At 33.9% G+C, this 26,763-nt stretch overlaps 1 protein-coding gene across 2 annotated transcripts; it reads right to left on the bottom strand.

The window, feature by feature from the left end:
• Window positions 1-572: 572 nt before the first annotated feature.
• On the bottom strand, window positions 573-26,728 carry LOC115219215 (pyridoxal phosphate homeostasis protein). 2 transcript variants are annotated; one of them, XM_029789349.2, is made up of 9 exons: window positions 26,589-26,728; window positions 18,464-18,571; window positions 17,468-17,503; window positions 14,861-14,936; window positions 8,911-9,045; window positions 7,663-7,805; window positions 6,316-6,414; window positions 3,921-4,146; window positions 573-978 (listed from the first exon to the last, which is right to left on the bottom strand). In XM_029789349.2, the coding sequence occupies exons 1-8, from the start codon at window positions 26,685-26,687 to the stop codon at window positions 4,030-4,032; spliced, it is 813 nt and encodes a 270-aa protein (XP_029645209.1). In that variant the 5' UTR covers window positions 26,688-26,728; the 3' UTR covers window positions 573-978; window positions 3,921-4,029. The 2 variants fall into 2 exon arrangements, with proteins under 2 accessions (XP_029645209.1, XP_036364899.1); XM_036509006.1 differs by lacking the exon at window positions 6,316-6,414.
• Window positions 26,729-26,763: the final 35 nt, after the last annotated feature.

Below are 26,763 nucleotides of genomic sequence, written 5' to 3'. Positions count from 1 at the left end.
ATGTTCACTTTTCCAGGCTTTCATGAGTCAGAGAGAATTTGATAAGGAAAATTTTTCTCTCGCTGCATGTCCTCCCTGTTGCCAGTCCTCAAGTTCTTCAAGCAAGGTAATATTTCCCCCATGACTAGGCAAGTTTCCATTAAATGAAGATATCCAATATGTAAAACATCTGGAGTTTTGTGCCTTAGGAAAGTGGGAAGGGGTGGGGGCAACATAGAATGTTTTCTAAGAAAATTTGAAATTAAAAAAAAAAAATATTTTCCAGATTTGTAATCTCTGTTTTTTCCCACGTGAATTTTTTTAAAAAATTCAGAAAACGGTGAAACATAAAGAAAATGGGGGTGAAATTTAAATTTTGAAAATGTGTTTCTTTTCTCCAAAATTGTAATCTCTGATATAAAAAACATAGGAGTTTTGACAGGCTTCTTTTAGTTTCCAATTATCAAAGCCACTCCCAAGACTTTTGTTGGGCTGGAGCTATAGTAGAAGACACTTGACCAAAGTGTTATGTCATAAGAGAGAACCTGAAAGTATGTGGTCAGGAAGCACTCTTCATGAAAGACAAAGACAGATTTAAAAAAATTTAATCCTTTGTTTTATTTTCGTCAACGTTATTAAACATTTCTCAATGGAAACATCTTTTTTTTTTCCCAAAGAGTTAACAGCAATATTTTTTTCTAGTTTTTATTTTTAACCCTTTAGCATTTAAACAGGACATATTCAGCCAAAATATCCAATCTGTTTGATGTTAAAGCCAGCTAGATCTAGCTTCTTGTACCTAGACTACAATGTCATTCTAAAAATAAACAATTGCATTATTGAAGTCTCAAAGCTATGAAATAATGCATAATTAATTCAAAATAATGTGAATAAATCAACTTGACATGTGTCAGAGTAATCTGAATGCTAAACAGTTGAATATAACATGTTTCATATGGTTCAGTTTACTTGTAGATGTTGTAATAGACTAGAATGCTGGAACATTACACAAAATATATATATAGAGAGATGACCAGATAACTGAAGAGATGGTGTTGTGGATTTCCACCTCAGCATCCAAAACTCAGAGTTTTATCTTGGCTATTGGATAATTGTCACATATTATTTTACAGATATATATATATATATATATATATACATACATAAACATTTATTAAAAACCAAAAAAAATCTTCACCAACTGGTAATGTGAAACTCTGAAAACTGGATAAAAAACACAGAACAAAGCTAAAAATATTTTCCATCATAGTTAATAAAATAAATTCAATAAAATAATTTAAACATAAACTTTTCTAGAACAATGTAATTTTTGTGATTTCCAATCAAAAAAATTCATCAGTTTAACCAAAACCTTCCAAATGAAGAATAGCAGCAAAAGTTGATAGCATCCCAGCATCTTTTCTACAGGAAATATGTTTACAGACCACTGTTTGGCTGTGGCCAAACTGTGAAACCTTTTTGATGTCAACCCATCTGAGTTCTCTAATACAAATTTCCATTTTACAGTAATCTAAATAAAAATTGTTTATGTATTTGTTTTGTAAGATTCTTGATGTGAAATTCTGTGTTGAAAGATACTGTTGTACCTGGGGATGGCTGTATTTTGTCAATTAACCCTTTTGTTACCAATCCAGCTGAAACTGCTTCTGGCTCTGTGGTATAAATGTCTTGTTTTCAAAAGTTCTAAATTTATATCTTCCACCAAACCTTAGTCAAAATTTATGTTCCTAACACTAGCTGAATGATAACTAAGTTATTTTACTAAATTCTTTGTTATATTTAAAATTAATTGAAAGAAACACAGAGCATCTCAAAAGAAATATGGTAACAAAAGGGTTAAATATATGCACTATATATTTAGTCTTCACTTCAGCTTTAATATCATTATTATTATTTTGTTTCTTTGTCAAAGCTCTTTCGTCACACATCCTGTGACCTCTTCAGTGACTCTCTATCCCATGTGTCTCCTCTTGTTCTGCATATTCCAAAATGGAATAAGAAGAAGAGGTTCAGGACTTGTGACAAAAGAGCTTTGGCAAAGAAACGAAAATAGAAACAAAACAGCCAAAGGGAAGATCAAATTTATAGTGTGTGTTTAATTGGCAAAATTTGACAATCCCTACATATAACAATAAAAAAAAAAAATCTTCAATCAAAATTGTTAATGTTAATTTATGATCCAAACACCAACTTAATAATGATAGTTATTTTAGTAAATTCTTCATTAGTTTCAAAATTAATTGAAACAAAAGCAATGTATTTCAACAGAAATATGATAACAAGGGTTAAATTATCAAATTTGAGTTTTTTGTTGCGTATGTTGTCTGCGGTTACATGATCTGTTAAATAAAATAAGTTGATTAGTTATTAGTGCCAAAGTACCCTACTCTAAGCATTACTAGTATTAGTATCTTGTAAAATGACACTGTAACAAAATTATTATTTTTGTTTTGTCTTTGATCAGTAAGTGTTATTTCCTATTTGCTTCTATCTAAAAATCAAAGGGAATGACTATTATTCCCTTCGAACTTTGCTTTTGTCATATGGACATCAATATTTTGAAACTCACTTATTTTCCATTACATTGCAGACAGATTTAGCATTGAGTTGCTGAAGCAGAAATATTGTTATAGCAAATATTCTGCTCAATACCACAGGTTTGTTTGTCAGTTGCTTGACCGTAACCACTTGAGCTTGTCCCTTAGTGGCTGACAATATATGCATCTCTGATCATGAGCAGGAATTGTTGGGGATTATTATAGCTATTTGTTGAGAGGGATTCTTTGGGGTTTGAATAAATAGCATAGCAAAAGCAAAGTTTGAAGGAAATACTAGCCATTTTTCATAATTTCTAGGGGTAAGCAAATAAGAAATAATAGTTGCTACCCAAGGACAAAAATCATGTTACACAGTGTTATTGATAGACATAATTTCCATTTGAAATAACTTCTTTAAATTTATTAAAATATTTCTATCAAAAATGCATCAGGGAAGGGCTTTAAAACATCAATTTTAGAATTTACAGTTGCTCTATTTATTCATATATAATATACACTCATACATAAGGCGCACTCCAATTCTAGGTAAAGAAATCTTGGAAAAGAACATATCTTTTTTAACAATAGATACTTTCTCTCTTGCAAATTAAATCTTTTGGAGTTCTTTTCCAAGAAATATTGTTGTGTGCATTACATCCATAAATGATATGCAGAAGAGGTTGGTATTAAAACAGTTACAGTTTTTGTCATAAACAGATATCAAAATAATCTGCAATTACTTTAGACCCTAATTATTTCTTGTGTAAAATGAACAATCTTAACATTAAGTTATTCAAATCAAGATGTAGGGGTATATTTGGTTAAAAATTTTGGCACAAGGCCAGCAAATTCGGTGGAGTGGGTAAGTCAATTATATAAACCACAGTACTCAAGTGGTATTTATTTTATCAACCTTGATAGGATGAAAGGTAAAGTTGACCTCGGTGAAATTTGAACTCAAAACATAAAGATGGATAGAATGCTGCTAAGCATTTTGCCTGGCATGCTAATGATTCCTATTTCTTTATTGCCCACAAGAGGCTACAGACAGAGGAGACAAACAAGGACAGACAAAGGGATTAAGTCGATTATATCGACCCCGGTGCGTAACTGGTACTAAATTTATTGACCCCAAAAGGATGAAAGGCAAAATCAACCTCGGTGGAATTTGAACTCAGAACGAAATACCGCTAAGCATTTCGCCCGGTGTGCTAATGATTTTGCCAGCTCGCTGCCTTAACATAAGTGTATATTATACATAAATATGGCACATCTAAATATCAAAGCACACAATTTTCAATGTCAGTTGATAAAAATTATTTAAAAAAAAAACTCCAACTAAATATTCCATCATCTAATTGTTGGTTGTTGTAGCAAGTAAATTATAGATCTCTTTAGGGAATTTCAAAATGATTCTTGTTTCCTACTTTAGTCAAATGGAAAGTTCTAAGTCATACAGTTTAATAAAGAATACTTCTTAAGTTTTGGTTTATCATTTTGGTTTCTCATCACTATTTGTGAGATGGTTGTCTCCTTGACCTTTTGCAGGATAAGAACGAGCACCAAAAATGAGGCTACCCACACGAACATTACTGCTTCCTGCTTCAATCTGTAAAATAAGAAAATACTTATATTACAAACTAGCAAACGCACCCATCCTTTGGACAGTTTGACATATAAATAAACAATAAATCAAAAAAATATGTAAGCAACTAAAAATTGAAGTTCTGTGGCTTGATGACGATCGGTTCATTCAATCATGATCTCAGTAAAGGCCCAAACCCAGATTTCTATAATGCAAATATAGGACCATATAGATTTAAAAAGTATGGAAAACAGTTGAAATGAATAAAAAAAATCCTTTCACTTTTATAATATTCTCTAACCAAAATCCTAAAACAATATACACCAATGCATATACAAAAAATATAGAAAGTAATAATACACAATTACAACATATAAATAAATAATAAATAAAAAAATGTGAAAACCACTAAAAAATATTCTCTAATGCCAATATACAACCATATAGATTAAAAGACCCTACATACTAAAAAACTATGTACATACAATGAATTAGAGAAAAACATGTGTAAACCACTGTTTTTCCATTTACACAGTAGCTCTGGGCAAAATGTTATAGTGCATGACCATCCTTGGTACATAAGTGTGAAAAGTTTGGTGAAAATCGGTTGAGAAATGTGAAAATGTATGCATTAGTCAATATACACACACACACTGAGATTTATATATACTAGATAATAAATGCGAAATTCTGTCTATCTCTATATCTCAGTCTACATTTGCTCAACATAGACATTTTGGAATCAGGATGATCCCGGGATTTAAAACCTGCCCTTTGTTTAGTTCTTGAACATCTAGCATTGGTATCTGATTTAAAAGCATTTGGGTTGTTATTTCTAGCAGGTAAAGTTTGGCTAATTCATGCCATCTTGGGTTGGCGTTTGTCAGATGACGTCAGAGATCAAGGGAAAGATAAATGACATTCACTTCGAGATAAAAACTTTGCGACAAACTGGCCAACAGTTGGGATTCAAACTGGGACAGAATAATAGAATGATTGTATTACAGAATTAATGCTCATCTGTCCTTTAACCTCTGATCAAACACCACCGGGGCATACAGTCATTATAGATGTATTATAGTGATGCTATTCAGCTCTCCTTAGTTTTAGGCAGCAGGTCCAATTAGCACTCCACAGGAGATAGCTTAGAAGTTTGCATGGAGGGCAGCTTTTAAGCTAGTTACTAATAAACCTCGAGTTCTTACACAGAGAAGGAGGGGGAAGAGAGGGAGGGGGAGAGAGAGAAAGAGAGTGACTGTATTAATCTTTGTATAAATGTATGATTATATATGTATATGTGAGTATGTAAGCTTGCGTCTGAGTGTATATGTATGTCTGTATGATTATATCAATATATGAGTGACTTCTTAAATATATATATATATATATATATATTTCAATGCATGTATGAACTTGTGAGTGAGTGAGTGAATGAGAGAGAGAGAGAGAGAGAGAGAGAGAGAGAGAGAGAGAGAGAGAAATGAGTATGTGTATGTGTGTGTGTGTGTTTAACCCTTTCGTTACCAACTCGGCTGAAACCGGTTCTGGCTCTGAGTACAAATGTCTTGTTTTCATAAGTTTTGAATTAAAATCTTCCACCAAGCCTTAGTCACAATTTATGCTCCTAACACTAGCTGAATGATAACTAAGTTATTTTACTAAATTCTTTGTTATATTTAAAATTAATTGAAAGAAACACAGAGCATCTCAAAATAAATACAGTAATGAAAGGATTAAGACATTACTGAAAGCTAACAGAGAAGTTGGTTCATTAGTCTGAGCCAATGCTTACAAGCTTTGCTATCAGCATCATTATCATCATTCAACATCTGCCTTCCATGCTGGCATGGGAGGGATGGTTTGACAGGAGCTGGCCAGGCAGGAGCCTGCACTAGACGTCTGAGTCTGTTTTGGCAGGGTTTTTTCTGCTGGATGCTCTTCCTAACACCAACCACCCAGCAGAGTGGACTGAGTGCTTTTTACATGTCATCAGCACTGACAGGGTCACCAAGTAACTTGCAAGACAAAGGTCCTTTGGGAGGGGACGGGGCACTGGAGGAGGTGATCTTGTGTCAGATGATGAAAGTTTATAAGTGAGACTGAAACAGGTGTCTTGCTGTGGAAGAGGTACATGGTTACCCGGCCAGATTGCATAGAATTAAATATTAGAAACAGTTGAATTATAGAACTTACTGCATGTTCAAAATCATTTGACATTCCCATACTTAATTCAACTTCCTCAGGAGACATTTGAAAATGTTCACAAACTTCATCTTTGCAGGAGATTAATTTCTGTAGAGGACAAATAAAACAAAAATTATGTTAAATTAAAATCAAAGAATTCATTTCGCCCGTTCTGGTGCATATATATATATATATATATATATATATATATTTATTACTAGCTGATGTACCCAGTAATACCCGGAAAAGTGGGGCTTATCCCTTGGTTCCATTCTCATAATTGTTTCACTAATCCAATAACAACAATGCAAAGTATGTAGCTCTTAAAACAGTTTTTGTGCATTTACAGAGAATACCGAACGGTCTTACATAGGATCTTGTCTTGAGGAAAACCCAAATCATGAAGTCAATTACATAATAACATGAAATTAGTTACACGATAGTAAAAACTCAAATAAAGTAGCCCCGAAAAGGGCTTTAATGCGTTCCCAGAGAATATAGAACTTAGGAGGAAATACCAATAAGGTATGTATACCAAAATTGTGAAGCATGTTATGTAATAACAGGCTAATCGGATACGACATAATAAACAATTCAAAGTAAATAACTCTGAAAAGGGCTTTTGTGTGTTCCCAGAGAATATAACCCTTAGGAGTGTTGGTGTTGAAATGGAATTACAATGAATGTAGAAACAGACTGACATTTACTTTTACAGTAGACATATGAATAAATTTGCATATAGATTTAAAAATAAAATAACACATAGATTAACAACCTCATGGTTTTGGGTTCAGTCCCACTGCGTGGCACCTTGGGCAAGTGTCTTCTACTATAGCCTTGGGCTGACCAAAGCCTTGTGCATGGATTTGGTAGACAGAAACTGAAAGAAGCCTGTCGTATATATATATATATGTATATGTATGTGTGTGTGTATATGAGTTTGTCCCCCCAACATTGCTTGACAACCGATGGTGGTGTGTTTATGTCCCTGTAACTTAGCGGTTCAGCAAAAAGAGACCAACAGAGTAAGTACTAGGCTTACAAAGAATAAGTCCTGGGGTCGATTTGCTCGACTAAAGGCAGTGCTCCAGTATAGCCACAGTCAGATAACTGAAACATGTAAAAGAATAATGCTTTTTCCACCAGCTTTTCTCAACGCCTTTTCTACCATCTTTTCTCAACGCCTTCTCTACCAGCTTTTCTCAATGCCGTTTCCACCAGCTTGTCTGGTTAGCATAAATAAAAATTCAATATCATTCCCATGGTGCAGCTCAATCTGGAAGAAAACAGGAGATACTAACGAAAAACTAAAATCAAGAATATAACAAACATTCTATTGAGCAGGTCAATGCATACCTGGAAATCTGGGTTTGGGCCTTTACTGAGATCATGATTGAATGAACCGATCGTCATCAAGCCACAGAACTTCAAGTTGGGACACTGGTTAATGACAAATTCCACAATTTCTTTAACCTCATCTGGATGACAACCACTTTTATCTGAAAGCATTAACATTGAAAAATGCTGAAGATATTTTAGCATTGGTGTAAAAAGAAGTAATACTGGGTATGTCAACAATAATAAACACATTCACTGAATCAGTTTCACTTTTTTATTATTCAATTATAATTGGCAAAACTATTTGACTAACTAACCAATTGACTGTTTGATTAATCATTGGGTTAATCAACCAATCAGTTATGTCTGAATGTTCGGCAGTGAGTAAAAAAAAATTTGTAAACCATGTGACTGTGTGGTAAGTAGCTTGCTAACCAACCACATGGTTCCGGGTTCAGTCCCACTGCGTGGCACCTTCGGCAAGTGTCTTCTGCTATAGCCCTGGGCCGACCAATGCCTTGTGAGTGGATTTGGTAGACGGAAACTGAAAGAAGCCCGTCGTATATATGTATATATATATGTGTGTGCGTGTATGTTTGTGTGTCTGTGTTTGTCCTCCTAGCATTGCTTGACAACCAATGCTGGTGTGTTTACGTCCCCGTTACTTAGCGGTTCGGCAAAAGAGACCGATAGAATAAGTACTGGGCTTACAAAAGAATAAGTCCCGGGGTCGAGTTGCTCGATTAAAGGTGGTGCTCCAGCATGGCCGCAGCCAAATGACTGAAACAAGTAAAAGAGAGTAAATGTTGTCAAATGAGAATTACTTGTTAGTCTTTTTAACAAAGAATAATTCTGAAAGTAAGTCTGTCAAACTCAGTGGTGTTTGAAGTAAGTTGTAAGTAGCACATGTAACAATTCCAACAATAAATTATTTGTGCATTTAACCCTGTAGCTTATGGTTTATTCTGTCAAATAGAATGTTTGTTTGAATTGTTTTGAATTAATCATATTACAAGACTGAGGTACCAAAATGTGTAGGAATTTGATGTGTTGATGCAAAATTATGAGCTCAGGGAAAGAGCTCATCATCCTGCATCACTATACTGAGCATTAGTAAGTTCTGTTTTACTGAGGTTACCAAATGATGATGATAAAAACAATCAACCCAAAAGTTATCCTATCAATTTGAAGCTTTTCATTCTAAATTCTGAGCTCTACTGGATTTAATACAGGATTTGATAAGGGGTTTGAAGGAAACCAACTCACTTTCCTCTGCACTTGTATTTATTTGAACCATCACATGGAGAGGCACAAGGGATTGGTATTTGCTGCAGGACTGGTTCAAAGAATTTGCTAACTTTATGGAATTTACTGATTCAACCATAAATAAATTTGGAGTATCTGAAAAAGAAACAAGACAAACATAAAACCAAGAAATATTTAGTTGCTCTTGTTGTTGTTATTTAGTTGCAAGTCAGTGTTGAGTGGACAAACCAAAGATCAAAGTCATTCTAATGAAGACCATTTTCCCTTTTTTTGGTTTTTGCATTTTACAGTAATAGGTGCAGGCATGGTTGTGCGGTTAGGAAGCTTGCTTTCCAACTATGTGGTCTTAGGTTCAGTCACACTGTGAGACACCTTGGGCATGTATCTTCTATTATAGCCCTGGGGGACCAATGCCTTTAGTAGATGGAACTGAAAGAAGACTATTGTTTATATATACACACCTTTCTAGACAGAAATCCCTCAACTGGGAGGAAGTTAGAAAAATACAGTACAATTTATGCTTCTAGCCAACATCTCCAAAACAGATGTCAATATTATATAATGGCATAAGGTGGCAAGCTGGCAGAATTGTTAGCATGTCAGGAAAAATGTCTTTATGTTCAGAGTTCAAATTCTGCTGAGGTCAACATTACCTTTTATCTCTTTGGGGTTGATAAACTAAGTACCAGTTTAGTACTGGGGTTCATGTAATCAGCTAGCTCCCTCCCTTGAAGTTGCTGATCTTCTGCCAAAATTTGAAACCTTGCTATAACCTATTACCTATTATATATTTCTTTATGACAATAAGCACATGCATACATAATTACAAATATATTCACATAAACATATGCAAACATATATACAAACATATATGTGTGTGTGTGTGTGTGTATATATATATATATATATATATATATATATATATAATATATATATATTATATATATATATATAATATATATATATATATAGATATATATATATATATATATATATATATAATATATATATATATATATATATATATATTATATATATATATATGATATATATATAGAGAGAGAGAGAGAGAGAGAGAAATACATATTCATTTATTTCCAACAGATATATACAGCACACTTATGAACTCCCTACCCACTCACCCTGTCCGATCCTTTGTATCATCATCATCATCATCATCATCATCAATATAAGTGAAATGTACCACTTCACTTATATTCACCTTCCTGTACCCTGAGGCTATACCCCAACACACCTTCATCACCATCTTCACTCCACCTCTCTCTCCTCAAGCTGGGGCAGCCATGTATCTCCTCTACAACAAGACACCTGTTTCTGTCCCTCTATCACATTTTAACTTCTCGTCAATTGGCACAGATAATCCCCTACTTCTCAGTTGAAGGGGTCTTTGTGTTGCAAGTTTCTTGGTGATCTAACCGATGATGGTGCCATGTGAAAAGCACCCAGGGTATTCTGTAAAGTGGCAGGTATTGATGATGATGATGATGAAGGGCATATAGTCACAGAAACCACGCCAAAGATGACAGTGGAGCCCAATGTAGCCCTTTGGCTTGCCAGCTCCTGTCAAACCATCCAACCCATGCCAACATGGAAAGCAGACATTAAATGATAATGATAACGATGATGATGATGATGATATGTAATTTACAATCTATTTCTTTCATTTTTAATGTATTGGTTGATGGTCTCTCAGATCTGGTACAAATATTTTAGAATTATCTCAGATAGTCTTCATCAAAGCTATTGAGAGCTCTGATGACCAGCTGAGAGGATAGCAATTCATAGCTTCTCATTAGCACTGCATTGTGTTCACAGTCAAAACACTACTTAACGTTCAACAGCTCTATTGAGATTACTGTGAGCAATTACCACAGAGCGGAATATCCCACTGCTGTAATCATATGAAAAATTGAACTGATAAATATTTGTCAAGCAGCAAGCAGACAGTGAGACTTCCAGTGAGCTTAGGCTCTGCTACAAGTACTAATGACCAAGTAATAAGATTAGTATTTTGCAGACTATTGATCTCATATTTATAGACGAAAGATTTTTCATCTCAAAAGAAAGGTTAATAGCCTGAAAATTTATAATCTTAATGAACAACATCGATTCATCTCAGATATTTATATGATTTTAATCTGGATAGATTTGTCAGTTGTATCACCATTGTTTGGTGCATAGCAGTTAGACAGGACATGCAGCTGTAAAAATATGTAATCTAATGAAACACCATCAGATATATTATACTTGAAAAAAATAGTTTTCCCCATCGAAAATTTTACGAAAATTTTCAACAATAAATTTACCCAAAGATTTTTCCCCAAAGTATGGAAAGCCAGCGGTGCCAAAATTACAAAGTATGGAAGGCCAGCGGTGCCAAAATCATAAAGTATGGAAGACCAATGGTGCCAAAATCACCGAAAATTTTTTGAAACTTTCCCCAAAAATTTATCGAAAATTTTACCAAGAATTTTTCGAAAATTTACCCAGAAATTTTTCCAAAAATCTTTGTAAAATTTTTGCCAAAAATTTTACCAGAAAATTTTTAGAAAATTTTACCTAAAAATTTTTGGAAAATTTTCACAGAAAATTTTTCCCAAAAATTTTACGAAAATTTTCAACAAAAATTTTCCCCAAAGTATGGAAAATCAGTGGTGCCAACATCCCAAAGTATGGATACCTAGCGGTATCGAAATCATAAAGTATGGAAAGATAGCGCTGCCAAAATCACAAAGTATGGAAAGCCAGCGGTGCCAAAATCATTGAAAATTTTACCCAAAAATTTTTCGAAAATTTTCCCCGAGCTAAAAATAGAATTTTAGGTGGCTGCTTCTGCTGCTTTGTTTGTATAGAGTGAATTCTGGTTTAATATTACAGTCAAGATGCCTCACGATCAACGATACACCAGATTCTACTTTACACTTAACAAATATGACCATATCGACGTTTATAGACATCAGCATATGGAGCATATTCGTTATATGGGATTCTGAAAATTTTCCCCAAAAATTCCCACCAAAATTTTTCAAAAACTTTTGCCGAAAATTTTCCCCAAATTTTCCACGAAAATTTTACGAACATTTTCAACCATAAATTCACCCAAAGATTTTTCGAAAATTTTCCCCAAAGTATGGAAAGCCAGCGGTGCCAAAATTACAAAGCATGGAAGGACAGCGGTGCCAAAATCACAAAGTATGGAAGGCAAGTGGTGCCAAAATCATAAAGTATGGAAGACCAATGGTGCCTAAATCACCGAAAATTTTACCCAAAAATTTCACCAAAAATCTTTCTAAAATTTTCACCAAAAATTTTACCCAAAAATTTTTAGAAAATTTTCTCCGAAAATTTTACCTAAAAATGTTTGGAAAATTTTCCCCAAAAATTTTACGAAAATTTTCCGCAAAAATTTTTGGAACATTTTTGCCGAAAATTTTCGCCGAAAATTTTCCCAAAAAATTTTACCCAATAATTTTACGAAAATTTTCAACAAAAATTTTCCCCAAAGTATGGAAAATCAGTGGTGCCAACATCCCAAAGTATGGATACCTAGTGGTGCCGAAATCATAAAGTATGGAAAGCTAGCGCTGCCAAAATCACAAAGTATGGAAAGCCAGAGGTGCCAAAATCATCGAAAATTTTACCCAAAAATTTTTCGAAAATTTTCCCCAAGCTAAAAATAGATGTTATGGCTAAAAATAGAATTTTAGGTGGCTGCTTCTGCTGCTTTCTTTGTATAGAGTGAATTCTGGTTTAATATTACAGTTAAGATGCCTCATGGTCAACGATACACCAGATTCTACTTTACACTTAACAACTATGACCATATCGACGTTTATAGACATCAGCATATGGAGCATATTCGTTATATGGGTTTCCGAAAATTTTCATTGGAAATTTTACCCAAAAATTTTTCGAAAATTTTCACCACAAATTTTACCCAAAAATTTTTCGAATATTTCCACCGAAAATTTTCCCCAAATTTTCCACGAAAATTTTACGAACATTTTCAACCATAAATTCACCCAAAGATTTTTCGAAAATTTTCCCCAAAGTATGGAAAGCCAGCAGTGCCAAAATTACAAAGCATGGAAGGACAGCGGTGCCAAAATCACAAAGTATGGAAGGCAAGTGGTGCCAAAATCATAAAGTATGGAAGACCAATGGTGCCTAAATCACCGAAAATTTTACCCAAAAATTTTTCGAAAATTTTCCCCAAATTTTCCACGAAAATTTTACGAAAATTTTCAACAAAAATTTTCCCCAAAAATTTTACGAAAATTTTCAACAAAAATTTTCCCCAAAAATTTATCGAAAATTTTACCCAAAAATTTTTAGAAAATTTTACCTAAAAATTTTTGGAAAATTTTCACAGAAAATTTTTCCCAAAAATTTTACGAAAATTTTCCGCAAAAATTTTTGGAAAATTTTCACAGAAAATTTTTCCCAAAAAATTTTACCCAATAATTTTACGAAAATTTTCAACAAAAATTTTCCCCAAAGTATGGAAAATCAGTGGTGCCAACATCCCAAAGTATGGATACCTAGTGGTGCCGAAATCATAAAGTATGGAAAGCTAGCGCTGCCAAAATCACAAAGTATGGAAAGCCAGAGGTGCCAAAATCATCGAAAATTTTACCCAAAAATTTTTCGAAAATTTTCCCCAGCTAAAAATAGATGTTATGGCTAAAAATAGAATTTTAGGTGGCTGCTTCTGCTGCTTTCTTTGTATAGAGTGAATTCTGGTTTAATATTACAGTTAAGATGCCTCATGGTCAACGATACACCAGATTCTACTTTACACTTAACAACTATGACCATATCGACGTTTATAGACATCAGCATATGGAGCATATTCGTTATATGGGTTTCCGAAAATTTTCATTGGAAATTTTACCCAAAAATTTTCGAAAATTTTCACCACAAATTTTACCCAAAAATTTTTCGAATATTTCCACCGAAAATTTTCCCCAAGCTAAAAACAGATGTTATGGCTAAAAATAGAATTTTAGGTGGCTGCTTCTGCTGCTTTGTTTGTATAGAGTGAATTCTGGTTTAATATTACAGTCAAGATGCCTCACGATCAACGATACACCAGATTCTACTTTACACTTAACAATTATGACCATATCGACGTTTATAGATATCAGCATATGGAGCATATTCGTTATATGGGATTCCGAAAATTTTCCCCCAAAATTTTCACCAAAACTTTTCGAAAACTTTTGCCAAAAATTTTCCCCAAATTTTCCCCGAAAATTTTACGAAAATTTTTAACGATAAATTTACCCAAAGATTTTTCGAAAATTTTCTCCGAAAATTTCCCCCAAAGTATGGAATGCCAGCGGTGCCAAAATTACAAAGTATGGAAAGCCAGCGGTGCCAAAATCACAAAGTATGGAAGGGCAGAGGTGCCAAAATCATAAAGTATGGAAGACCAATGGTGCCAAAATCACCGAAAATTTTTCGAAACTTTCCCCAAAAATTTTTCGAAAATTTTACCCAATAATTTTTCGAAAATTTTCACCGAAAATTTTACCTAAAAATTTTTGGAAAATTTTCACGGAAAATTTTCCCCAAAAGTTTTCCGAACATTTTTGCCGAAAATTTTCTCAAAGAATTTTCACGGAAAATTTTCCCAAAAAATTTTTCGAAAATTTTCATTGAAAATTTTACCCAATAATTTTACGAAAATTTTCAACAAAAGAGTCCGACAGAATAAGTACTAGGCTTACAAAGAATAAGTCCTGGGATCGATTTGCTCAACTAAGGGCTGTGCTCCAGCATGGCCACAATCAAATGACTGAAACAAGGAAAAGAGGAAACAAGTACAAACACATTGGAGTGCACCTCTGCACACACACACACACACACATCCACATCCAGGAAGTGCTATTAAGTTAGACATGGCCTGGGCCAACTGTATACTTACTAAGTAATTTATTTATTTTGTTACGCTGCAGGTTGCCAATGAAATGCCATTTGATATTTTTACATTGGGCTACAATCTGAAAAATGTAAGACAATAAAAGAATGGGAAAAGAAAATTAGAAATTGATTTTCATAACAGAATTTTAGGATCTTTTCGGTTTGAACGGCAGTTTTTTCTAGCAGTGTCATATGAAATTGTCACCCATAATTATGACCCTAGTATCGATCTATTGCATTTCAATCCGTTTTAGGGTTAGGGTTAGGGGTGGGGGGAAGGGTATCTTTTTTTCTTCACAAATGTAAATAAACCCAATCCATTTCTTAAACGAGGGACATATTCATACGACACAGAATGTTTTCACCTCAATAGACGTCATTGATTGGTTGAAATTGCAGAAATTGTAGAAAAACAACAACAAATATCTTACAAACTATAGAATTTTCTCAATAAAGCCAAGAGAAAAAGATGTTTTATAAACACATTCTACCAGTATACAAAGTTTAAAATTTTTTAGTTACCTAGAAATTATGTTAAAAACTGCCGTTCAAACCGAAAAGATCCGAATTTTAAATTTGTTTCATTTTAATAACATACATTCCTATGCATCCCTTCCATAAAAATATTGAAAAATGTGAATAAACAGGTTTAAAATTTTAAATGCATTACTTTTTGATTCATCTTTGTATAAATGAGGACATGTCAAAAAGTAATGCCAATAACAAACGCATTACTTTCTGACTCGTCTTCGTATTATGGAAGAGGATAGGAACCTACAAGTGCTATCTCCTCTCCTGCTTTGTTTTGCTCTTTTAAGAAAATAGCTCTAAAAACAGGAAATCTATGTCCTAGTTTCATTAACACTGCCAGTTTGCCAAGATATAACTTTTTCTGAAGAGATGGTTACTATTTCTGAAACTTGCACTTAGCATTTTTCTCATCTCAATACTGCATCTCTACGGAACTCTCTTTATCCATGCTCACAATATCAATTGTTTATCACATTAACCATTTACAATTTAACCCTTTCGTTACTGTATTTATTTCGAGATGCTCTGTGTTTCTTTCAATTACATTAAATATAACAAAGAATTTAGTAAAATAACTTAGTTATCATTCAGCTGGTATTAGGAACATGAATTGTGACTAAGGTTTGGTGGGAGATTTTAATTCCAAACTTATGAAAACTAGACATTTGTACTGAAGAGCCAGAGCTGGTAACGAAAAGGTTAAACAGTTAACTGCTGTTCCAGTGGCTTACCATTTCAACATTTTATGGTTTAATCCTTTAGTATTCAGATTACTCTGTCAAATGTAAATTCTTGTTTATTTGCATTGTTTTGATTAATCATGCATTATCTTGCAGTTATGAGATTTCGATGATGTGATTATTTAATTTTATTGTAGGATAGGTGTGAAAGGCTGGATCCAGCTGGTTTGAACATAAAGAATAAAAAATACTTAGGCCTGATGTGGCCAGTTTATATGCTAAAGGATTAAAACAACTGTCCATAGTTTACCATTTCAACAATATATAGTTTGAAAAGTTAACTGTGCTAGTAGTTAACCATTTATACTGTTAACTGTGTTAGTGCTTTACTATTTCAAACGCTTAACAGTTTTAAACAATTAAGTATATCAGTGGTTTAACATTTCAGCTATTTACTTTTTAAACTGTTCATTGTGTTAATGGTTTATTATTTCAACAATTTCCAGTTTAAACCAGGGGTTCTCGACCATTTTTTATCTAAGGACCCCTTTGATTACTGTTAAGAGGCAATGACAAAAGACCAAGATCTCTGGAGATATGCTGTGACTGCGATGACCCAACAAATAACGTGAGTTCATGGTTGTTTTCTGCACCAGCTTCACATAGCAGCCCCAGCCCATCCAAAGTACCCTGGATCGCAGGATAGCCTGCTGTGCTTACCTTGGATCGTTGGGCGACCAGCTGTGCTTACTTTGGATCATAGGGCGACCGGCTGTGCTTGAGGAGACCTATTGAGTCAAGTACATCAACATCAAAATCAAATGGAAATTGTAGTTGTGATACCTGTGTCGGTGGCATGTAAAAAGCACCATCTGAACGTGGCCGATGTCAGTGCCGCCTTGACTGGCTTCCGTGCCGGTGGCACGTAAAACGCACCCACTACACTCACAGAGTGGTTGGCGTTAGGAAGGGTATCCAGCTGTAGAAACACTGCCAGATCAGACAGGAGCCTGGTGCAGCCTCCTGGCTTCCCAGACCCCCGTTGAACCGTCCAACCCATGCTAGCATGGAAAATGGACGTTAAACTAGTTTTATAAACTTCTTTTGAAATTCCTGCAATGATACCCTCTGAAGGAACACGTTTCAGTGGCTGGAAACATAACTATGTAAAACGTTAGAGAAAAAAATATAGCTGTTTCTGGCAATGAATATATTTGAAGCAAAATATTTTCATGGACCCTTAAACTATTACTGTAGATCTCCAATTTACTACTTTGCCTGTGTGGATACCCAGGGTCCATATGGACCCTAGCTGAGAACCTCTTGTTTAAGCTACTTAATGTGTTAGTGGTTCACCATTTGGATAATTTGCAGTTTAAAGTTTTTAAGTGTTTACTTACATCAGGATGGTTTCCTTTTGCTTCTATCTCCTGAATCTGTGTGGGGAAAAAAATATTGTAATGATACAAATTTATAAAGTTATTGTGTGTAGATATCCTTTGTAGAAATAACTTGGGAACAAAGAAAGAAGAATTTCAAAGAGAATTTCAGACTATTTAGATGTATCATGTCAGTGTCTCAATGACAAATGAAGACAGCTTACCAGAAGTGTATGATATGTAAGGAAATAGGTAATGATACAAAATATTACTATGAGGAAAAACTGTTAAAGTGAGATGTCAGTGTTATTTTACCTTTTTGTATAATTTAGACAACAATATATTCCCTGTACCCTGTGTATGTCATCATCATGGACTTCATACACATTTGGTCTGCGAAATTCAGCCACTAGGCCTTGGTTGGTCTGGGATTGTAGTAGAAGACATTTATACACAGTGCCATGTAGTGGGATTGAACATAAAACCACATGCAAAGTGAGCTTCTTAACCAAATAGCCATATCTGCACCAATATGTAATTCATAAACATTCTGTTTTCAGACTTAAGCTTGTGACAGAGTTTAATAATATAATATACATCTTCTGCTTGACTTACCACCTATGTGACTGACGACCATCTGCACTTATGACCACAAAAAATAAATAGATAAATATAAATAAATGAACAAAAAATAAATTTTCAGACATTGGGCAGCTGTGTGTGTGTGATAACTATCACAGCATCTGGCAATGCAGGTCTCATTCAGACCCAGGCATCCACTGCCCATCACTGTCTCTCACTCAGTTGCTTTCAAACATCAGTTGTGTTTAAATGAGAATAATGTTGAAAAATACAAATCTGACATACAACATGATTGACTTATGGCCTGTCAGTTAGAATGGAACTTGGTCGTAAGTCAAGAAGGTATACATGTATTAGTTAGAGATTGTGATGTAAAGCAAATGAATGAACTCAGTAAAATTGACTAAAAGAAAAGAATTGCTTGCAGCTACATACATAATTTTCCCCAAAGTGCAACTGTCCATTATTGTAAGCACTGATGATCATTTCAACTGGTTTAGTTTTACTAACAGCAACGAGGCGTGGAGGAATTTTAGATGAATTCTGTAAAGATTAAAAAAAAAAACAAAAACAAAATAAATGAAATATTTTTCAGATAAAAAAAGTCAATAAAGAAGCTAGTAGATGACTAAAAAGATGTTTATGATACATTTATTAGTTTTGTTGGTATCAATATTATTGTTGGATAGTCTTGAAAGGCTCTCTACATTGTAATCACTATTTTACTGGGATTGTCAGTCAAATACTTGCTAAACTAGTGAACCATATAAAGAGCATTTCAAGTTTTTCAATTGAAACACATGATCAAACAGATTCCAAGGAAACTAGTGTTGGCCTGTATTGTATCTTAAGTAAAATTGATGAAAATAGAACTGTGAACATACCATGGGGAGAGGAAAATTGAATGTTTTAGACAAAGTTCTTTGGTGAAAAGTTGACAGGAGAGAAATGAAAGGTGGTTGTTGTATCTGGATTTAAATTTTCTTTCCATGGATCCAATATAATGCTTGTTCTCTATCTGGCCATTGCCATAGCCTACCAATGCCTGTGCTTCATAAACAATAGAGGATATATTGCATACCTATCCTATTTTGATTTATCTCTGCATGTGCACCCAAGACAAGACTGAGTCATCAATTGTTTATTGATATAAGCCTTTTAAATTATGTGTGTGCAGATTTATTCTTTGCTTATTACAGAGAGATGTAACAAGTTTTGTTGGAAATTTTCTACTTGTCAAAAAAAGGAAAATCAATTTTAGAATAAACAGGTCTTTTTATAAGGAATAAAAAAATAATTCTTATATACTTTATTGCACCCTGCTTGATAGCACATATTAAGTTCTTTAATACTTATCTATTCAATCATTAGCTTATGAACTTACACACATATATACACATGATATTAAACATTTGTAAGCACTAATTTAAGATTAAAAAAAGTCAACTTATTTTTTAAAAATTAAAAAAAATTTTTTTATTGCCCACAAGGGGCTAAACATAGAGGACAAACAAGAACAGACAAAGGGATTAAATCGATTACATAGACCCCAGTGTGTAACTAGTACTTAATTTATTGACCCCGAAAGGATGAAAGTTAAAGTCGACCTCGGCAGAATTTGAACTCGGAACGTAAAGACAGCCGAAATACCGCTAAGCATTTCGCCTAGTGTGCTAACATTTCAGCCAGCTTGCTACCTTAAAAAGTCAACTTGCCCATTGATATGACTTTCAGATCACATATTCATTGTTTGGAATGCACAAAAACATATACAGGCATACCTCACCCTATGTCCTTAATTGGTTCCAGGAGACACGACTTAAGTTGAATTAACTTGTCTCTAGGCTAGGCTGAATTTACTTGTCTCTTGGCTAAACCACTAATAACCATTCCCAGTTCTGTACTTTATTTATGAATGCATTTTCAATAACACATGGTTAATAAAAACTTATTTTAAGCTTACAAACAAATAATTTTTATTTTTAAATACAGAACAGTAAAAAAAAAGGTAATCTAAATTTACGAATACAATTTGGTGGTATTTACTGTACATTGTCGATGCCTTATATATGAATGCAGTTTGCAATAAAACATGGTAAAATAAAAGCCTTTTTTAAGCTTAAAAAAACCAATTCAATGATTATTATTTCGCAATAGTGAAAAAAAACTAAATTATCTGTGGGGAAAGAAGATATTTTTAATCAACGCTACACATGTTTCTGCGCTGGTGGTGTGTTTATCCAGGCTATACCTAATACATAAATCCAGGAGTTGCAGTTCTAGTGGTAAAATCCCAAATTTGTAATAATATTATAAATGATACTGTTTACATTGCATTAGTAACGTGTAAAATAGTATATGTCCTGATAACCTGGAATACTTATTATTCCTTAAGATTTAAAAAAAAAATATATATATTATATACACACACACATATACATGAGATTTTGAATTTAGTTCACGGACCCCATTACTACCTTTGGAGACCACCAGAGGTCCACAGACACCAGGTTGGGAACAACTGATCTAGATCAGTGCTACTCAAAATGGTGGTCTGTGGACCGGTGCCGGTCTGTGAGCCATCAGTTGCCAGTATGCGGTGAGTTTCCAAAAAAGAAAGAATCATAAAATGCTTAAGTAATATTGTATTATTACAATATTACATAAGCATATAAGATAAAATATATATAAAAGATAAATAAATATAAGATTAAAATTTGTCAACTTTTATTATATTCATTATATATATTGTTTCCGGTATGAATTAATATTACTGGTCCCTGACACATTGGAAAACCCCCCCAAAAAAACTGCTGATATGCCACATGAGATAGTTTGAGAAGCACTGATCTGGATGATTAAATCTTGTAAAAACTAAAAAAAAAATTTAAAAAAGGGGAGGCAATCCTGAAACATATCCAGAGTTGTCATACATAACTTCTAAACAACACACTTTTCATAGCATTTTAAATATAATAAATTTTTAATTAAGTAATATTTTTACTGTTCTCTCTCTTCATTTGTTTTTGATCATTGATAATCATTTAGATAAAGATTGTCCTTATCATTATGGGGTTAATTTTGATGAATGAAAATTCCTTGGTGTTTTAGTGTCCACTTGCAGTGGATGTGCTGGGGTACCTCCCTATAGTTACTCTTTTAGTAATATACTAGGGTCAACTGAATCAGATATCTTTCTTTCTTGTTTGTGTCTACAATAAGAAAGAGAAAGGATTGTGTGTGTGTGGGGGGAGAGACCGTGACCTGAATGCTTCTTTCTTGACCACTTCACATTATTGATTGATTGACTGAGTGAGAGAGAAAAATAAACTCAACTCAGTATTTAACTGATATCTTATTGACCCTGAAGGGATGAAAAGCAAAAGTAACCTCAACAGGATTTGAACTCAGAATGAGAGAGAGCCAGAATAGTGTGAGGCATTCTGTTTAACACTCAGATGACTATCGCTTCACCATACCATCTTGAATATGACTTGGACTACACCCCTCCCCAAAAAAAACGTGCTTAATCAAAATAAAGGGTAGTAAGTTTCAGGTAAACTGAATGCATAACCCAGTTTCAAATCCAAGATGGAGCAATACTTCAATGCTTGGAGATAGATAGAATAAATAATGGAGCTGAATTGCTTGACTAAACCCTTCAAGACAATGCCCCAACATGACTGCAGTCCAATGACTGAAACAAGTAAAAGATAAAAGATTTAGTTATGACTCTTTATACATTGAATTAAAATCCTCTAATGGTTAAAATAAAGTACCATTGAAGTAGGGGTTTGACTGACTACTCCCATAAAGGCAACCTTGATGTGAACAGAATTATATTTTAGAAGACAAGAAGACCTCAATTGTCTTGCTAATGCTTTGGGGGTAAGCTGAAACCCTACACTATCCAGTATAATTTCCTCTAAAATGCAAATACTAGGGCTCATATGTATATAAGAAATAATTAATTTTGGTAGTCTTCTTCCTTGTGTCACCAGATCTACAAACAATCCCTGGTAGCTTTCTTGATAAACCCTATGTCATGGAATTTTAATAGGAGACTAATGGTAGTCTCTTGTTGCCTTACATTTTATTTTACAAGATATTCTCTTATAAGCTGTAGCTTATAAAAATTTTAAATAGAGAAAAAGTAGGCGAGAGAGGAAAGCAGAGAGACAGAGACCAAGAAGAAAGAAGATGTCTTTAATGCCAATGGGATTTTAATTCAGATTACAAACAATAAAAAACAAATATTGGATTATAATTTTTGTACAAGACCAGCAATTTTGGGTGAGTGGGGTAAGCTGATTACATCAACCTCAGTGCTCAACTGGTGCTTATTTCACTGACCCTGAAAGGATGAAAAGCAAAGCTGGCCTTAGTAGCATTTGAAATAAGAATGTAAAGTTAGAAGAAATCCCACTAAGCATTTTGTCCTGAATGGTAATGATTCAGCCAGCTCAATCACCTTAGAACAAGAACAAATATTGGTTTCATATTTTTGGCACACAGCTACCTTCTGGGGATTGGGGTAAGTTGATTGGTGATATTGAAACTTAGAACATAAATACAAACGAAATGCTGCTAAGCATTTTGCCTGGTGTGCTAATGAGTCTGCCAGCTTGCTACCTTAGAAGAGGAGATGAAGTGAGTGGCAAACACAGGTGGAGGCAAGGTCAATCTGAATGTTGTAACTTCTATATGGATGTTGAACTTCATTCCAATTAAAGGTTTCATTATCATTATTATTATTATTAATAAGGTGGGGAGCTGGCATAATCGTTAACATGCTGGGCAAAATGCTTAGTGACATTTTGTCTATCTTTACATTCTGAATGAAAATCCTGCAAAGGTTGACTTCACATTTCATCCTTCTGGGGTTGATGAAATAAGTACCAGTTGGGCACTGGGATTAATTTAATTGACTTACCCCCTCTCCTGAAATTGCTGGCCTTGTGTCAAAAATTGAAACCATTATTACTATTATTATTATTGACTGGGCCTGATGAAGCCTTCTGGCTTCACAGACCCCAGTAGAACCGTCCAACCCATGCTAGCATGGAAAACGGACGCTAAACGACGATGATGATGATGATGATGATTAATATCAGGCAGCGAGCTTGCTGAGTCGTTAGCATGCTGGGTAAAATACTTAGTGGTATTTTATCTGTCTCTGTGTTCAGAGTTCAAATTCCACTGAAGTCGACTTTACCTTTCATTCTTCTGAGGTTGATAAATTAAGTACCAGTGAAACATTGGGGTCGATGTAATCAACAAGTCTCCCCCCACCTTCACCCTAAAGGATTATTATTATTAAGGTGGTGAGCTGGCAGAACCATTAGCATGCTGGGCAAAATGCTTAGTGGCATTTCATCTGTCTTTACACTTTGAGTCCAAATTCTGCCATGGTCAACTTTGCCTTTCATCCTTTCAGGGTCAATAAATAAGTACCCGTGAAACACTGGGGTCAATGTAATCGACAAGTCCCCAACTCCAAAATTCCAGGCCTTGTGCTCTTAGTAGAAAGGATTATTATTTTCAACCTGCTATTCTATTAAGGATTTGTTTTAGAATTGATAGGTAATCAACCATTAGTCATTCAATAACAATCAGAACAAATTCAATGAATCTGTCAGTAAATGTTGAGACAAGTGGGAGAGGCATTGCTTATAACATATACAGGCTTTCTAAGATTGGTGGGACTGATGCTGTTCTTCTATCCATGTTTAAGTTTGTTGGATACAATATTGGTATAATTTCACACACTACTCTAATTACATAGGGTGGGTCAAAAGTCACAAAGGAGTTTCAATACTTAATAATTCCTTTATTTTTTTTGTTTTAAATTTTATAATACCATAGCATCATATACAGTATGTATTGGAAACAAATGTACACTGACGTGAAAAATCACTTATCATAAATCATTAAGAAAATGTAATTGAAAAGTTTATCGAAATTTCAGCCCACTTTGTGAGCTTTGGCCCATCCTGAATAAATGAACTGGGGAAAATGTTGTTCACTAAAGTATCATAAACGAAAAAGTTTACTTATATCTAGTTTCAAAAAAGAACAAATCTAACTCAATAATTTAGTCAATTCACAAGTTAGTACAGAAATGTAACAAGAACTATTCTTTCATTTTTCTCTATAGTCTTTACATATTCTCAGGTATCCATCAGTCTTTTAGGAGGAACTCGTAAATAACTTTAATTAGTTTCTTCAGTTTTTCTACTTCACTTGTAAATTAATGTGTTAGCAATGGTTCGTCTGTTTTTATGTTCTGAGTTCAAATACCACTAGGGTCAACTTTGCCTTTCATCCTTTCGGTATCAATAAAATAAGTACCAGTTGAGCATTGGGGTTGCCAAAAATGAATTTTTTTATCTTCCATTTTAAAGGGTTACAGAATTAACACAGGTTATAGGAACATAAACCTTCTTCCACGAAAAGACAGCTTAAAATGTGCTCTAAATGAAGGTGTAGTCAAATCCTATTTTATGGACTCAACCAAGTTCTAAAATAAGTCGAAAGGTAAGCTACTATAAATTGGCACAAACTTTCCAGACAACCCAATATTAAATTTTCCTAAAATTTAGTCAGCAATTCATCGAATTATTAAAGTTTGAAATCACACTAATTGAAACTTTGGTTTAATTGAAATCCATCCAGACCTTCTGAGATATCATAGTTACCTAACTACAAATGTGATCTTACATGCTGTGCATAATGACCAATATTAAGGTCAGCTAATATTAACGAATTTGACATTTATCATTGTGGCCTTATTATGTCAACATCATAAATACTTATGGAATCTTATCTCTTACTTGTTTCAGTCATTAGACTGTAGCCATGCTGGGGCGTCACCTCAAGGAATTTTAGTCAAACAAATCAACCCTACAATTATTTTTTTTGGAAGCCGAGTACTTATTCTATCACTCTATTTTACTGAACCACTAAGTTATAGGGACAAACACAGACACGCACACACACTTATATATATATATATACACGACATGCTTCTTTCAGTTTCTGTCTACCAAATCCACTCACAACGCTTTGGTTGGCCCAGGGCTATAATAAAAGACACTTGCCTAAGGTGCCACACATTAGGACTGAACCCAGAACCATGTGATTGGGAATCAGGCTTCTTACTACACATCCATATCTTAATCTTTTGTATATTTCCATATTACCCGGAAGTTATTATTTAAAACAAGATTTACTTAATGGTGTATGCTTATAATTCACCCCCCCCCCCAAAAAAAAACCATAGTTGGAATCAGAATCAGATCTGTATTCGTTTCTATCAACATTTGAAATTTGAATCGGGGACATCTTCAAAATCACACCGTATTTCAATGTTTTGTTTCTTTGTTTCAGTAATCTGATATTCAGTAATAATTTCAAGGTGTTGAATGAACTCGCTGTCTGCATTAAGATTTGGATCACTTGTTTGAAGATATTTTAATGCTTTTTTACACGATGCTAAGATGATTGTAAACCATCTACGAGTCTTACTTGAATTAGATCTCTACTAGTGTCCTTCAGTGCTAATTTGATAAAAAAAAATCACGAATCGAGTTAATTCTTTCAGAAAAAAACATTGAATAGAGTCAATCAGATTTCGTTGTTATAAATATCTGATCCTTTCATTAATTACTAATTTCTTGCTGGGTATTGACTGATGACATATTGCAGATCTTATGCTGCTGGAGTTTATCGTTTCACGTTCCGGTGTTTCTTTCATCATTATCGACATTTTCGGATGACCATTATAACTGCTTTAGATAAAAACAAATAAGTTTTATGTTCGTTATTATCGTAGCCAAGACTTTCTGCCTTATCTAGGTCGTTAACTGGAAGTTTGTTATTAACCGGCGGCACTATTATCATATCGCAGTTTTTTTTATTATTATTGTTGTTATTCAGATACAATCGTAACCCCACGCGTCCCTTTCTCTCGCAGATAAATTATTTATCCAAATATTTATAAAACTAGTAGCAACTTTAAATAATCCAGGTCCCGTGCAAATATTTAAAACGTATACAATAAACAATAATATTACAATTAGCTGCTAACCGAATGGCATAGAAACATGTACTTTTAGGAACTTGGCACAATAATCCGCCTAAGATTCCTCTAAGTATGTTTTAAGAAAACTCAGAATTTACACTAAACATACAACATAAGCGATATCAACTCTAGGGAGACAAATTAAATGAATTACGTAAAATCAGTTTTATATATAGACTAACAACTTACATAACATGTTATCAAATCATTAAGATAAGGCACACTTAGAGGGAAAACATTTAAACTAGTTCTCACACTGAGAACAATATCAGTTCAAAATCATCAATGTCAACCATTAATATAGCGTGTGTTTTTTTAAGCTCACAAACTTGAAAAACAGGCTCTTTCCTTTATTAATTTCGTTTTTGTTCGATCAAACATAGACTGTGCATTAATCCAAATATATTTTAATTGAAGACAATTCTTAGATTTGTTGACATTTGTTTTAATAAATGTTAGACTTGAAAAATATCTTACCGGAGGACGTCGCAAGAACCCTTGTTCCATCCGTTGATATACTGTCTTTAACGCTTGTCCAACTTCCAGTTCTGCCATTCTTAATGCTGCAGACCTCATTTATTTAGATTTTTCTTTAGAGTGCGTGTTCGAGGTGAATTAAAAAAAAAGGAATCGGGAGTCACTTCCCCTTAGT

Source organism: Octopus sinensis, linkage group LG14 (genome assembly GCF_006345805.1).
Source record: "Octopus sinensis linkage group LG14, ASM634580v1, whole genome shotgun sequence".
NCBI lineage: Eukaryota > Metazoa > Mollusca > Cephalopoda > Octopoda > Octopodidae > Octopus > Octopus sinensis.
This window is presented reverse-complemented; position numbering and strand designations above follow the sequence as displayed.